The 11,335-nt window shown below is 40.4% G+C and overlaps 5 protein-coding genes and 1 non-coding gene across 6 annotated transcripts; 3 read left to right on the top strand and 3 right to left on the bottom strand.

The window, feature by feature from the left end:
* On the bottom strand, positions 451 to 2,672 carry LOC104699656 (probable receptor-like protein kinase At2g47060). The gene is made up of 8 exons (XM_010414995.2): positions 2,477 to 2,672; positions 2,199 to 2,289; positions 1,855 to 2,105; positions 1,620 to 1,746; positions 1,236 to 1,509; positions 1,010 to 1,142; positions 837 to 923; positions 451 to 724 (listed from the first exon to the last, which is right to left on the bottom strand). The coding sequence occupies exons 2-8, from the start codon at positions 2,281 to 2,283 to the stop codon at positions 596 to 598; spliced, it is 1,086 nt and encodes a 361-aa protein (XP_010413297.1). The 5' UTR covers positions 2,284 to 2,289; positions 2,477 to 2,672; the 3' UTR covers positions 451 to 595.
* On the top strand, positions 3,183 to 4,574 carry LOC104704138 (F-box protein At3g62230-like). Its single transcript, XM_010420269.1, has one exon. The coding sequence runs from the start codon at positions 3,183 to 3,185 to the stop codon at positions 4,572 to 4,574; it is 1,392 nt and encodes a 463-aa protein (XP_010418571.1).
* On the bottom strand, positions 5,015 to 8,346 carry LOC104699655 (E3 ubiquitin-protein ligase hel2-like). The gene is made up of 7 exons (XM_010414994.2): positions 8,053 to 8,346; positions 7,536 to 7,856; positions 7,218 to 7,426; positions 7,084 to 7,132; positions 6,917 to 7,006; positions 6,766 to 6,828; positions 5,015 to 6,683 (listed from the first exon to the last, which is right to left on the bottom strand). The coding sequence occupies exons 1-7, from the start codon at positions 8,218 to 8,220 to the stop codon at positions 5,133 to 5,135; spliced, it is 2,451 nt and encodes an 816-aa protein (XP_010413296.1). The 5' UTR covers positions 8,221 to 8,346; the 3' UTR covers positions 5,015 to 5,132.
* Positions 8,444 to 8,516, top strand: TRNAA-UGC. The gene has a single exon. It is a non-coding gene; the product is annotated as a tRNA-Ala (tRNA).
* On the top strand, positions 8,655 to 9,355 carry LOC104699654 (ubiquitin-40S ribosomal protein S27a-2-like). The gene has a single exon (XM_010414993.2). The coding sequence runs from the start codon at positions 8,713 to 8,715 to the stop codon at positions 9,184 to 9,186; it is 474 nt and encodes a 157-aa protein (XP_010413295.1). The 5' UTR covers positions 8,655 to 8,712; the 3' UTR covers positions 9,187 to 9,355.
* LOC104699652 (probable protein phosphatase 2C 49) lies at positions 9,744 to 11,249 on the bottom strand. The gene is made up of 3 exons (XM_010414992.2): positions 11,020 to 11,249; positions 10,689 to 10,924; positions 9,744 to 10,542 (listed from the first exon to the last, which is right to left on the bottom strand). Exons 1-3 carry the CDS (start codon positions 11,191 to 11,193, stop codon positions 9,981 to 9,983), a joined length of 972 nt encoding a protein of 323 aa, XP_010413294.1. The 5' UTR covers positions 11,194 to 11,249; the 3' UTR covers positions 9,744 to 9,980.

Raw genomic sequence — 11,335 nt, 5'->3', positions numbered from 1 at the left:
ATTATTATTAAAGTATCTCTCTTCCTTATTTATATTTGTTTATTCCGCGTCGGATGAAGCAAGAGTGATTTGATGATTTTATCCCTGAAATATCGGTATCATGAAGGGTAATTTAGGAAATTACAAATCATGCGTTTTGATTGGTGCAGAATCGTGGTTAAATGCCTTGTTGGCAGTGGTTGAGTGGGAAGCCCCTCGTGTGCGCCGTTTCGTTTACGTCCGTTTACTTTCTTATACTCCAATTGACGTACGTTGACCTCTTGACTTCAACGGAGAAGACTCAGCATTTTTGTTTTCAACGGCGAAACTTCCTTCCGTTTTCCATTTTTCCAATTGTCACGACGTATACGTTTTCCTATTTTCTTATCTTACACATTTCACTAATTTTGTAATTTGTAGTGTACTTTAAAATATTAATTACTCCCACTTGTTTTGATTTTATATTTTAAAAACAAAACATGATAGTTTAATGGTCAAATCAATAGTACCAATGTCAGAATTCTATGAACAACTACAACATTGATGGTCATATGAAATTATTTCTCCAGTATAAATAGAAAGAACATTTAAACGGTAACGGCTTAAAGGGTTAAGACTAATGGGCTCCTTCTCCGGCAGGTCCGGTTCGAGCATTCAACAATGGTTGCAGAGCTTTCACGACAATACTCATGTTTGGTCTGAAATCAGCTTCGTATTGTACACACAAAGCAGCAACTGCAGCTAACTGCATTATCAACCAAAAAGACGATCATCAAACACAACACTATTGAGAATCAAGCAAGACTGGTGCTATGTCCTAATCATTAGTTGAAGACTGGTTTCTGTTTATTATATACCTTGGCAACAGCTTTTGGTGGGTAATCTCCTCCTAGTCTTGCATCAACGCACTGCTTAACCTTGTCCTCGCTTAGCTTTGGTGTAGCCTAAGGCAAAAACACAGTTTTGACTGTTTAGTAAGATCTTTGAAAAGTTAGAGATGCATTTGAAAGAAAGAGATTAGTATTGTTACCCATGTGACTAAACTTTGCTGGCCTCGAGGCAATGTATGATCAACAGGCTTTCGACCCGTAAGAAGCTCGAGCAATACAACTCCAAAACTGTACACATCACTCTTGGCACTCAATTGCCCAGTCATTGCATACCTATTAAAGAGAAGACAAGCATATGAGAGAATGGCGATTGAGCAGTGGGGATATAGAAGAAGAAGAAGAAGAAGAAAATGAAAAGAAACTTACTCAGGGGCATGGTAACCAAAGGTTCCAAGAACACGAGTTGAATGAAGGCGTGCAGCCATATCAGGAGCTTGATTAGAGAGATCAAAGTCAGCGATTTTGGCTACATCATTATCAAAGATAAGAACATTGCTGGACTTGATGTCGCGGTGGATGACATGTGGATTCGCCTTCTCATGTAAGTACTCAAGCCCTCTAGCTGCTCCAACGGCAATACTCACTCGCTGATGCCATGACAAGAGTGGACCAGGCTTTGCACCCTTGACACCTTTTCTCCCTGATGGAATCATAAGATATTGTTATATAAACATCAACGAAACAACTCTCTCAATCTCAACTGAAACACAAAAAATATGTTCGAAGTGTTATTCACAATAAACAATGTACCATGAAGAATATCATGAAGGGATCCGTTTTGGGCAAAGTCAAAGACAAGTAACCGGGAATTCCCATCAACAGAGTAACCAAGGAGCTCAACAAAGTTAGCATGCTTCAACCTCGAAACCATGGAAACCTGCAAGCAGGTCGTGTCGTGTCTCCCATAAATACAAATGCAAAGCCGCCGGACAATGTGACATATAAAATCATCCATCAACAAAAACTTATCATAAACCAAACAAACCTGGGCAAGGAACTCTTCATCAGGCTGTTTGTTAGAATCCAACTTTTTAATGGCTGCACGCTGACCACTCTTTAACACACCGTGATACACTCTCGCATAGGAGCCTTCACCGATAAGAGAATTAGGTCCAAAATCATTGGTTGCTTCAATCAGATCATCAGCGAGAATAGCAGCAACTTCAATAGGCTGAACCTTCACACTTTGAGCACCTTTTTGAGCAGTTTCAGAACCATTGCGCCTTCCATCATTACCTATTTTCACTCAAAATCAAAAGCAAACAAAATCAATTCAAAGAAACACAGACAAGCACCATAAAGATAAAAGAGAGAAACAAAAATAAATACCTCCAGATTGTTTGGTCATACTGTGACCTCCATTGTCAGCAGCTCCAAGCAAATCATCTTCACGGCAACAGCCAAAACAGCTCATTGTTATCTGCAACCATTGCATCTCCAGATTAGTACACACTTGTAGCAAAAAAAAAACCATAATCACATAAGCTAAAGAACCTAATACAAAGCGGGGGTTAGAGAATCTAAACAAAGATCCAAAATCTGAAATCGAAATCATTATCCAATCAAATTGGGAAAACCATGAATTAGAAATCATCGAGAAGCAAAACCTTGAGATCCAAATGAGACCGAAGGAGGAACCAGTAGAGAGACTAGAGAGAGAGGTTTCGAAGATCTAAAGGAAAACGAGGAAGAGGGTTTCTAGTTTGTATGAAAAAAGCAAGCTTGGTGTGTGCTGTAATAAGTAAGATATCTCAACATCGAACCCTTTTTTTTTTTATCTGGCTGACTGTGGTGTGCTCTCTCTCTCTCTCTCTATCTAACTTGACTTAAATGTCAACGTTTGACAGCTAGTCAACGTTCCCTTCACGCCGTTGGATGAAGACAAGATTACTGTAAAGTGTTACGAGAAAACCACTGACGCTACTTGCTGCGGTCGGTGGTATATCAATATTTATTCTCTATTGGGCCTATGATATTGGGTCATTGAATTAAGCCCATTTTTAGTACATTCAATAATCGGCCCAGTCGGGAACAATTATTATTATTATTTTTTTTTTTTGGCCTAGAAAATGCGTATCGTTGCAACTCTTCAATAATAAAACACTGTTCGTTCGACAAATTAACAGAGAAGAGCGGTTAGTGAAAATGTAACGCGCCAAAATAAACGTACGGTCGCAACCTTTCAAATACGTATATAAAGGAACTAGAAACCCTCTTCGCTTCCTCACCCCCGATTACAGCAAACTCTTACTGGCAAAAAACACAGCAAATCACTTCCCTGATTCCATTTATCATTATCCCTAACATCCAACAATGGAATCAGGAGGTGCTCTCGACATCATCTCGACTCTTTCGGACTTTCTCCTCGTGCTCATCATCTCCAATCTGTCGTTCAAGGAAGCTCTCAGGACCAGCCTTTTGTCTAGACGTTGGAGACTCATTTGTCGCGAGACGAGGAATGTGTCATTTCAAGAGGCTGTGATTACTCAAACCTATCCGGCGTGGGTTGACGAATTTGATAAACGAGCGGAGTTCGTTAATTACGCCTTGAATTGGGTATCCAATTTCACGGGTGGGATCGTTGATACGTTCGAACTCTCCTTTCACAGGCCGATTGGTTATGATGTGGAGGTGAAGACCTTCATAAATTTCGCAGCCGCTAAGCATGTCAAGAATCTCGTTCTTGATTTCTCTGACCGGCTTTGGGTGAACAGAGATGAAGTAGCAGCATCGTTTGAAGATACCATGATTCAATTGCCGGAGAGTTTCTACCATTTAACCGAACTCGTCAAGCTGAAACTGCTCGCTTGTCGCTTTGATGCGTCAAGGCTGGCAGTAGCGGGTAAAGTACAGTTTCTCTACTTCGGGTGGATGTCACTTGCCATGATCACGTCTTTGTTACCAAAGGCACCGCTTCTAGAATGTCTCCAGATTAAAAATTGCTGGAACGTTGGTCTAGGAGCAATAACCGGAGTTAACAACCGGTTAATGAAGCTGGTGTTGAAGAACAGTGTCTTCGCAGTGCAGACTACTTCACTTGACCTGCCAAGCATTCTGATCTTCAAGTATGCTGGTAGACTTCATTGGTTTACGTTGAGAAACGTGAACAGAGGGATGGATGAAGTGTCGCTGGATTTTGGGCATGAGAGCCAATACCATGCTGGCTTAGGAAGAAATTTTTGTGACCTCCTCTGCAGTTTGGCAACAGCTAAGGCAGTTACCATCTGTCAATTCTGCATTCAAATGATCCAGGATAATGTCAACCCGTCTAAACTTAGAGCAGATATGGAAACGAGGCGACTGGTGCTGATGACGAGCCTCCGACCGCGTGAGTTCGTCGGAATCAGGTGCATGATCAAGAGCTGTCCATATCTGGAAACGCTGACTTTTCAGCTCGTTGTTGGAACCCCTGTCCAAATGGAGAGAGTGCAGATCGATGCAAGCACATTTTGGCTGGAAGGAATTTTGCACCCGTGCTTGAAGAACACACTCAAAAATTTAGAAGTTTGGAACTTCTGTGGAGAAAGACATGAGATGGAGCTCTTGAAGAATATGATTCGCATGTCTCGTGTGCTGGAACGGGTGGATTTATATAAACCAATGAGACTTGGCGCTACCCACCTCAACCGTATCCAGGCAAGGGCCGACCATGTGGGGACACAGTTCGAGGCAGGTTCGGCGAATCTAGTGATATCTCTGCACTAAAGGATTCTTGAAGAATTTGAAAACTGAATAATTCGGGTGTGTGCCCTGATGTATTGTTAACTTTTATACCTTCCAAACTAAATAATTCGGGTGTGTGACCTGATGTATTGTTGTTTCCCATTTATATCTTTCGAACAAAATGGGGCTTTATGTTTGTAATCTCACATTTGCAAGTTATCAATTTATGTCTCAAGAAAAAAATGTTTTATTTACTTTAATTTCCATTTTTCTATCTTCATTCTAATTAAAAAAAAAAACGATTTATAATTTGTTTTCATTATTATATTTCGAACAAAAAAAAGTTCAAAATCTACTAACTCACATTTGCAAATTAGTATAAAACTTGAAAAAAAAAATATATATTTATTTAACTAAACTTAATTCCATTTCTTTATGATATACTCTTTACTGTTTTACAAATCCAAAACAACTATTATTAATTAAATTCCGCGCCAAAAAATCCGATTATCATTAAAATTTGTTCTTAACATTGTCACTCTGACCAAAAAAACAGGAAAGAAATTTCAACTTTCACAAAAAGTAACATACAAGTAATCTTTACGAGAAAAGATTGGCTCCTCCTTTACGCCAAACTCCACGAACTGGTATAACTCCAGACTGTTGTTGGTTACTATTGAAGTTACCAACATTTGCTTCTGGTTCCACCTCACGGTTAGAATTGTTAATATCTAGTAACGCAGCCATTGATCCATCCCCAAGCCGCATTCTGTGAAACTTAGAAGTTTTCTTACGTGGCTGGTTATTTGAGATTGACGTAGCAACATTACTTGCTACTTGTGTCTTGCCTTTGTCTGACCTATATGAATTCTTATCTTTCGAAATTACTTCGTCTTCTCCTTCATGAGGCTTCTGTGAAGATTGCAATCTCCTCACTGTATCCATAAAACTCTCTACAAAAGTTTCTTTCGGTTCAACAACCTTAATAGCTTTTTCTTTGTTCTTCTTTGAATTTTGATTGTCGTTAGGTTGAGAAGAGCTCTGTGCAGCAGACTGACCATTCTCTTTTAAACCTACTCCACCTAAACTAGCATTATGGTTATCAATGAGTTCCTTCTGCCTTCTAGGGTCAGGGCACAGTCTAGCAAGATCAATAACCAAGTGTGACAATCCATAACCATTCACATACTCCAAGTAAGTTCTTGCATCAATCGAACCTTGACGATACTGTCTTGAAACATTTTTGAAGGCCATGAATACATCTTCATCATGTCCAAGAGCAGTTCGCATTTTCTCAATCAAAGATTTGTTGGCAGATTGTACATCCGGAGGTGGCTGGGTGTTTGAAGATCCTTGTGTAGTGCTGGATGATATCCTACGATTTTGCACAACAGCAGAAGAAACTGGAGGAAAATCAGAAGGAGAAGGCGTAAGAGATCTTGTATCAGATAGATCAGGGGCTGAGGATGAGTGAGGAATCTTATTCGCATTACGAACAGCCTGTGGAACTGCAGAAGCCAGAGGTCTAGGCTGGGAAACTCTAGCATGAGACCTAGGTTGGACTGAAGAACTAGAGGCTTGTATAGGTGTTCGCGCTATTGCTGGCCATCCTGAAGAAGAATGGTTACCGCCAGTAGTAATAGATGTCTGTGCAGCGCTTCGGTTAACCGCTGGCCATCCTTGAGAAGGACTAGCTATAGCAGAAGCACTAGTAGTTCGATTTGTTTGGCGTCTTAGACGGGCAGCCATGGTGTTAGTAGGCAAACTTTCCAAGTTCTGTCCAGATCTCGGTGGACCAGAAAGAGGAGGGAAAGCAGATTCTCCAAGACGTGAACCACCACCACCAGAGCTTCCTACAGCTTGTAGATATCGTGAAGAGGGTTCCAGATCTGTAGTTGATAGAGATTCCATTGGTTGAATAAGAGGACCAGCATCATCTGTGTGAATATTGTTGTTCTCAGAGAATCCAGGTGGTGCACTTGAGGGTGGCGGAGCAGGCTCTTGCCGAGAAGACTCAACCTCAGATAAACGAAGAGCCTCATGAACTGCATGATTATAATCATCATCACCAGGCTCACGACGAAATGATCGGGCTCTTCCACGACGATTCTCTTGATCATTTCCACGTCGATATCGGAAACTTGTTGGTATCTGGAGCGGAATGCAATGTTAAACACAGGCAATCAAACATAACGATAAATTAACAAAGACAATGGAAAGAGGTGTAACATGCCTGTAATGCAGCGCTGCGCTGAGACCTAGACATTTTACCTCCATGCTCAACAGCGTTATGCCTCTGAAAAAAACAAATTTAAACCCTTAACAAAAACCCATAGACCGAAACTGAAGAAAAGAAAATTGAGAAATTCTCCAGAAGTGTTTACTTTCAATTCTGATTCATTCTGGAAAACTATAAACTTCTTAGCAAGGCAGGAATCGTCTTCACAAATAAAATGGTCTCTGCGGAAGTGAATCTGTTGCAAAAATAAACAGAATCAGAACAGATGCAGCCACACTTTAACTGAGTTATACTGAAAGTGGTTGATGTTACCTCCAAGTCATCATAGTTTTTGTAATATTCATACTGTCCTGAATTCGACCTATATTGGATATGTTATTCAATGGCGTCATAGGGATAACACATTCTCAAACATAAAAAAATTCAGTAAAACAAATTGCAAGTACCTTTGGCAAAAATGGCAGGTGTAATGCTCAGTAGTCATGTGAGTATATAATTCATTATCACCATAGAATGGATTCCTACAGAACTCACACATAGGATGTCCAGTAAAGCCTCCCCTTTCGCTCTCAGTACCATCAACTTCAGAGTCACCAGTGTGTATGTGTTGGTTCAGTTGTGCCCTAGTATACAACTTTTGTTCACCTATGAATATCTGTGCACGTAGAGAGAGAGGCACACAGATGTAAACAAATGAGCAAAAACTTAGGAGAAAATACAAGACAGCAAACAATCAGCAGATAATGAAGTTTCAAAGCTCCCACCTTTCGGCCTTCAAGACATAAACCGCACATATGCAATTTGTGCTTATGATATAAATGACCCTTCAACTGTTCAACACTCTTAATACGCTGCCGGTGATGATGTCTTGGTCCAGGTCCTCCTTCCCTTGGTTGATCTTCAGCCTTGTCACAAACACCGCAGGAAAGCCTACACATAGCTTTGATCATCCTGTACTGATCCAAGTCATCAAAGAAAGCCTGAGTGTCTTCATGATACCAGAAGGATCCTACTACTCGACCTTCCTTTGGTGCTGTTGGGAAGGTGGAGAAGTCAGTGATCGTCCTTGTGTAATCACCCAATGCCTGCAAAAATTGTAATCATAAAATCCCTTATCCAGCAATTCATTGGGAGACAATATATAACAAAATTACAACAATATCTCCACTATTAAGTCATTGTAATAGAACAATCAATCCCAGATTGAAAAAAAAAAAAGAGTAATTGCGATAACATTGGTAACATGGATATATAATCGAAGAGTAAAAAGTAATCAATCACCTTGGTGACGAAGACGATAGGAGACTCGGTCTTACAGATACAGCAACGAGGATCGCCAAGGACGAAACGGAGACGAACGACACATGTTGAGCAAACCTCTCGGTGACCACAAGATCCATAGGCAACCCATTCGAGGTTTTCAGCACAGACGGCACAGCTATCATCCATGTCTCTTACCTTAATTTGAGATTGAGAATTGAGAATTTGTGTTTCCAAAGAGATGATGAGCAAGAGAGAGATCTAGGGTTCTGAAAGAGGGCAGGCTTGAAGGCGAAAGACGAAGAAGAAGAATATGAAGGGTCTTCGAATCATCAAGACCAGTCAAATAAATACCAAAAAAAAAAATACAATATATAAAATAATATTTAAACTTTGTTCACATAGTTCATCAGGGGATGTAGCTCATATGGTAGAGCGCTCGCTTTGCATGCGAGAGGCACAGGGTTCGATTCCCTGCATCTCCAAATATTTTAATATTTTTCTCTTTTTAAGTTTTGGTGGGCAATTGTATGGCCCAAGAGACCAACGAAGCCCAAAAAGAAACCCAAATAAAATAAGGGTAGTTACGTAACTGAGCATCAAAACCCTAGCGTCTCCTTTCTCTTCTACAAAATCCCCATTTTGAGTGTGTTTTTCGGGGTGCAGCCGTAGCCTCAAAAGATGCAGATCTTCGTGAAAACCCTAACGGGGAAGACGATAACCCTAGAGGTTGAGTCATCCGACACCATCGACAATGTGAAAGCGAAGATCCAAGACAAGGAAGGGATCCCTCCGGACCAGCAGCGTTTGATTTTCGCCGGGAAGCAGCTCGAGGACGGCCGCACTCTCGCCGACTACAACATCCAGAAGGAATCGACGCTTCATCTCGTGCTCCGTCTCCGTGGTGGTGCTAAGAAGAGGAAGAAGAAGACTTACACCAAGCCGAAGAAAATCAAGCATAAGCATAGGAAGGTGAAGCTCGCGGTTCTTCAGTTTTACAAAATCGATGGATCTGGGAAAGTTCAGCGTCTGAGGAAAGAGTGCCCTAACGCAACTTGTGGTGCTGGTACTTTCATGGCGAGTCATTTCGATCGCCATTACTGTGGTAAGTGTGGTCTCACCTACGTTTACCAGAAAGAGGGAGGTGACGAATGATCTGTTCTACTGGTAGATCTCTCTCTCTCTATCTCTCTATCCTTAAAAACAGCATTTCGATTTCGGAATTTTGTAAGCTTTTTTGTTGTTTATGGATTCAAATGTTTGAACATCGTTTGTTCTGGATTATGAATGATTAAAGTTTTAGGTCCTTATCCAATATTTATTATGCTGCTCGTTCAATTCTCTGGTTGCAATTACATTTGAATGATGCCTTTAATTCGAGTTGGCTAGTTTTGTGTTGAGAACGATTCAAAATCCTAGTTAGGTTGTGCATGCTTAAAATGATAATGATCAATTGCTCGTAATTATCTTAGCTTAGTAATGGTTTTGATGATAATCCAAACTTAAGATATTCTTCGTTTATAGGATTTGCGTTTTAGCAAGGGGTAACTCCCTCGAAAACATCTTAATTCTATAATTTTGGCACCCTGTTAAAGTGATCCAAGTGTTGTTACTAAGTCTTGTGTTGAGTATAGTACTTCGTAAATTTGTGATGACTGATGTATTACTTAACTTTCTTTTGCTGCTTAGAATCTGTTGAGTTATTTGTATGATATATGTAAGTCTTCAAATTCTTCTTTGAACTATATTCACACTCAATAATCAGTATATGTACACAAAAATGTAATTACAGACTCTCACACACAACAAGCAGACATCTTATGCAAATTTATCTCGAAATAGTTCTCTCTGCTGCTTAGAACTTTTCAAGTCAAATTCAATAATAGCAGCGTGGGAGAGGTTTGTTATTCGTCATCATCAATTATATAATCACCCAAAACACACCAGTTTCAGCCATCCAACAGATTCCTCAAGCTACGGAATGCATCCGGTGTAAGACTAAAACACCGTCTCTTCTCCATAGGAACCACCGGCTCTTCCCATCGGTCCGCTGTCATAAAACATACCACAACCGCGGTTAAGTTATCAAATGAGTTCCGCCTAAGAGCCTCCATCACAAGCTCTCTCGAACATCTTGTTGGATCGTTATGTCGCTTTAAGCCACGCTTAACAATGCTAACTGCTTCTTGGCTCGTCATGACATCCCAAATCCCGTCGCATCCAATCACTAGAAACTCATCATCCTCGGTTAAAGTTATCTGCTTGATTTCTGGTTCAGAAATTAACGGACACTGTGAGCCGTGTGGCATTTTTAATTCCCAATCGCCGAGAGCCCGTGTTACAGCTAAGACCTCATTTAGGTACCCGTCATTATTGATGAAACCGCCTGACTCTTCCACTCTTCTCCTCTCAAGTAGATTAATCGGTTTATGGTCTTCAGACATGTCTATCGCTTTGCCTTTCCTGCATAGAACCGCTCTGCAGTCTCCAGCATTTGCAACCATTAAGAGTCTGCAAAAAAAACCAAGAACCATTAAAACTGTGCTCAAAATATATAAACAATATACTTGTCTCGACCAGATAACAGGTTGAATACTTAAAAGTCATAATCTAGAGATGGATAGACAACTAGAGAAGAAACTGAATGAAAGACGTACCTTCCACAGATAAGAGCAGTGAGAGCAGTGGTACCAGAAGAAGAGCTGATGCTGCAATCTTCTGCCAAAGCAAGATCAGCTTGAAGAAACGCGTTTCTCAATGAACTCTCAACTTCTTCCACATAAACACTATTCACTTCAGATGTTTGTGGAAACTGCTCATCTTCAAAGAAAAACCTAATGGCGTTTTCCCTAACGTATGCTGCTGCTTCTGGTCCTCCATGACCGTCAAAAACCTAAACAGAGGAAGTCTTAAGTCAGAATTTATACTTAAAGGAGCATTAGATTTTTTTAAGGAAGTTACAAATCAGACATAAGAATTGTAGAGTACCGCATAGAAAGCACTAGGCTTTGGCAACTCAAAGAGACATCCAACTTGAGAAGATAGATCGTCTATGCGAATGTGTTCATCTTCCATGCGTCTCTTTGGGCCAATATCAGCAAAGCTTCCAGACCGGATGGTCGGAACAAAATCTGAGACACTTGGATCACAATCACCCTGCATTCAAAAAGGTAAATACAACACGTTATTGAAAACATAGATCAAATCTCAGCAGTGATTATAACAACTTATCCTGACAGAAGAAATCAAAATCTATAAACAATTAAAAAAAAAGAGTTCTCAAATCTCCAATTAATGAAAAAAT

This window comes from Camelina sativa, chromosome 7 (genome assembly GCF_000633955.1).
Source record: "Camelina sativa cultivar DH55 chromosome 7, Cs, whole genome shotgun sequence".
Lineage (NCBI taxonomy): Eukaryota > Viridiplantae > Streptophyta > Magnoliopsida > Brassicales > Brassicaceae > Camelina > Camelina sativa.
This window is presented reverse-complemented; position numbering and strand designations above follow the sequence as displayed.

Bases quoted from the DNA above. Each gene is read 5' to 3' on its own strand.
- LOC104704138 (XM_010420269.1), top strand. From the start codon at position 3,183: ATGGAATCAGGAGGTGCTCTCGACATCATCTCGACTCTTTCGGACTTT.
- LOC104699655 (XM_010414994.2), bottom strand. From the start codon at position 8,220: ATGGATGATAGCTGTGCCGTCTGTGCTGAAAACCTCGAATGGGTTGCC. The intron at 7,427-7,535 runs GTGGGAGCTTTG...CTACGTGCACAG, and splicing joins TATGTCTTGAAGGCCGAAAG to ATATTCATAGGTGAACAAAA. The intron at 7,133-7,217 runs GTACTTGCAATT...TATCCAATATAG, and splicing joins ACCTGCCATTTTTGCCAAAG to GTCGAATTCAGGACAGTATG.
- LOC104699652 (XM_010414992.2), bottom strand. From the start codon at position 11,193: ATGCAGGGTGATTGTGATCCAAGTGTCTCAGATTTTGTTCCGACCATC. The intron at 10,925-11,019 runs GTACTCTACAAT...TCCTCTGTTTAG, and splicing joins AGCCTAGTGCTTTCTATGCG to GTTTTTGACGGTCATGGAGG. The intron at 10,543-10,688 runs GTACGTCTTTCA...TTTTTTTTGCAG, and splicing joins ACTGCTCTTATCTGTGGAAG to ACTCTTAATGGTTGCAAATG.
- LOC104699656 (XM_010414995.2), bottom strand. From the start codon at position 2,283: ATGAGCTGTTTTGGCTGTTGCCGTGAAGATGATTTGCTTGGAGCTGCT. The intron at 924-1,009 runs GTAACAATACTA...TTTTTGCCTTAG, and splicing joins AGCAAAGTTTAGTCACATGG to GCTACACCAAAGCTAAGCGA. The intron at 725-836 runs GTATATAATAAA...TTGATAATGCAG, and splicing joins CACCAAAAGCTGTTGCCAAG to TTAGCTGCAGTTGCTGCTTT.
- LOC104699654 (XM_010414993.2), top strand. From the start codon at position 8,713: ATGCAGATCTTCGTGAAAACCCTAACGGGGAAGACGATAACCCTAGAG.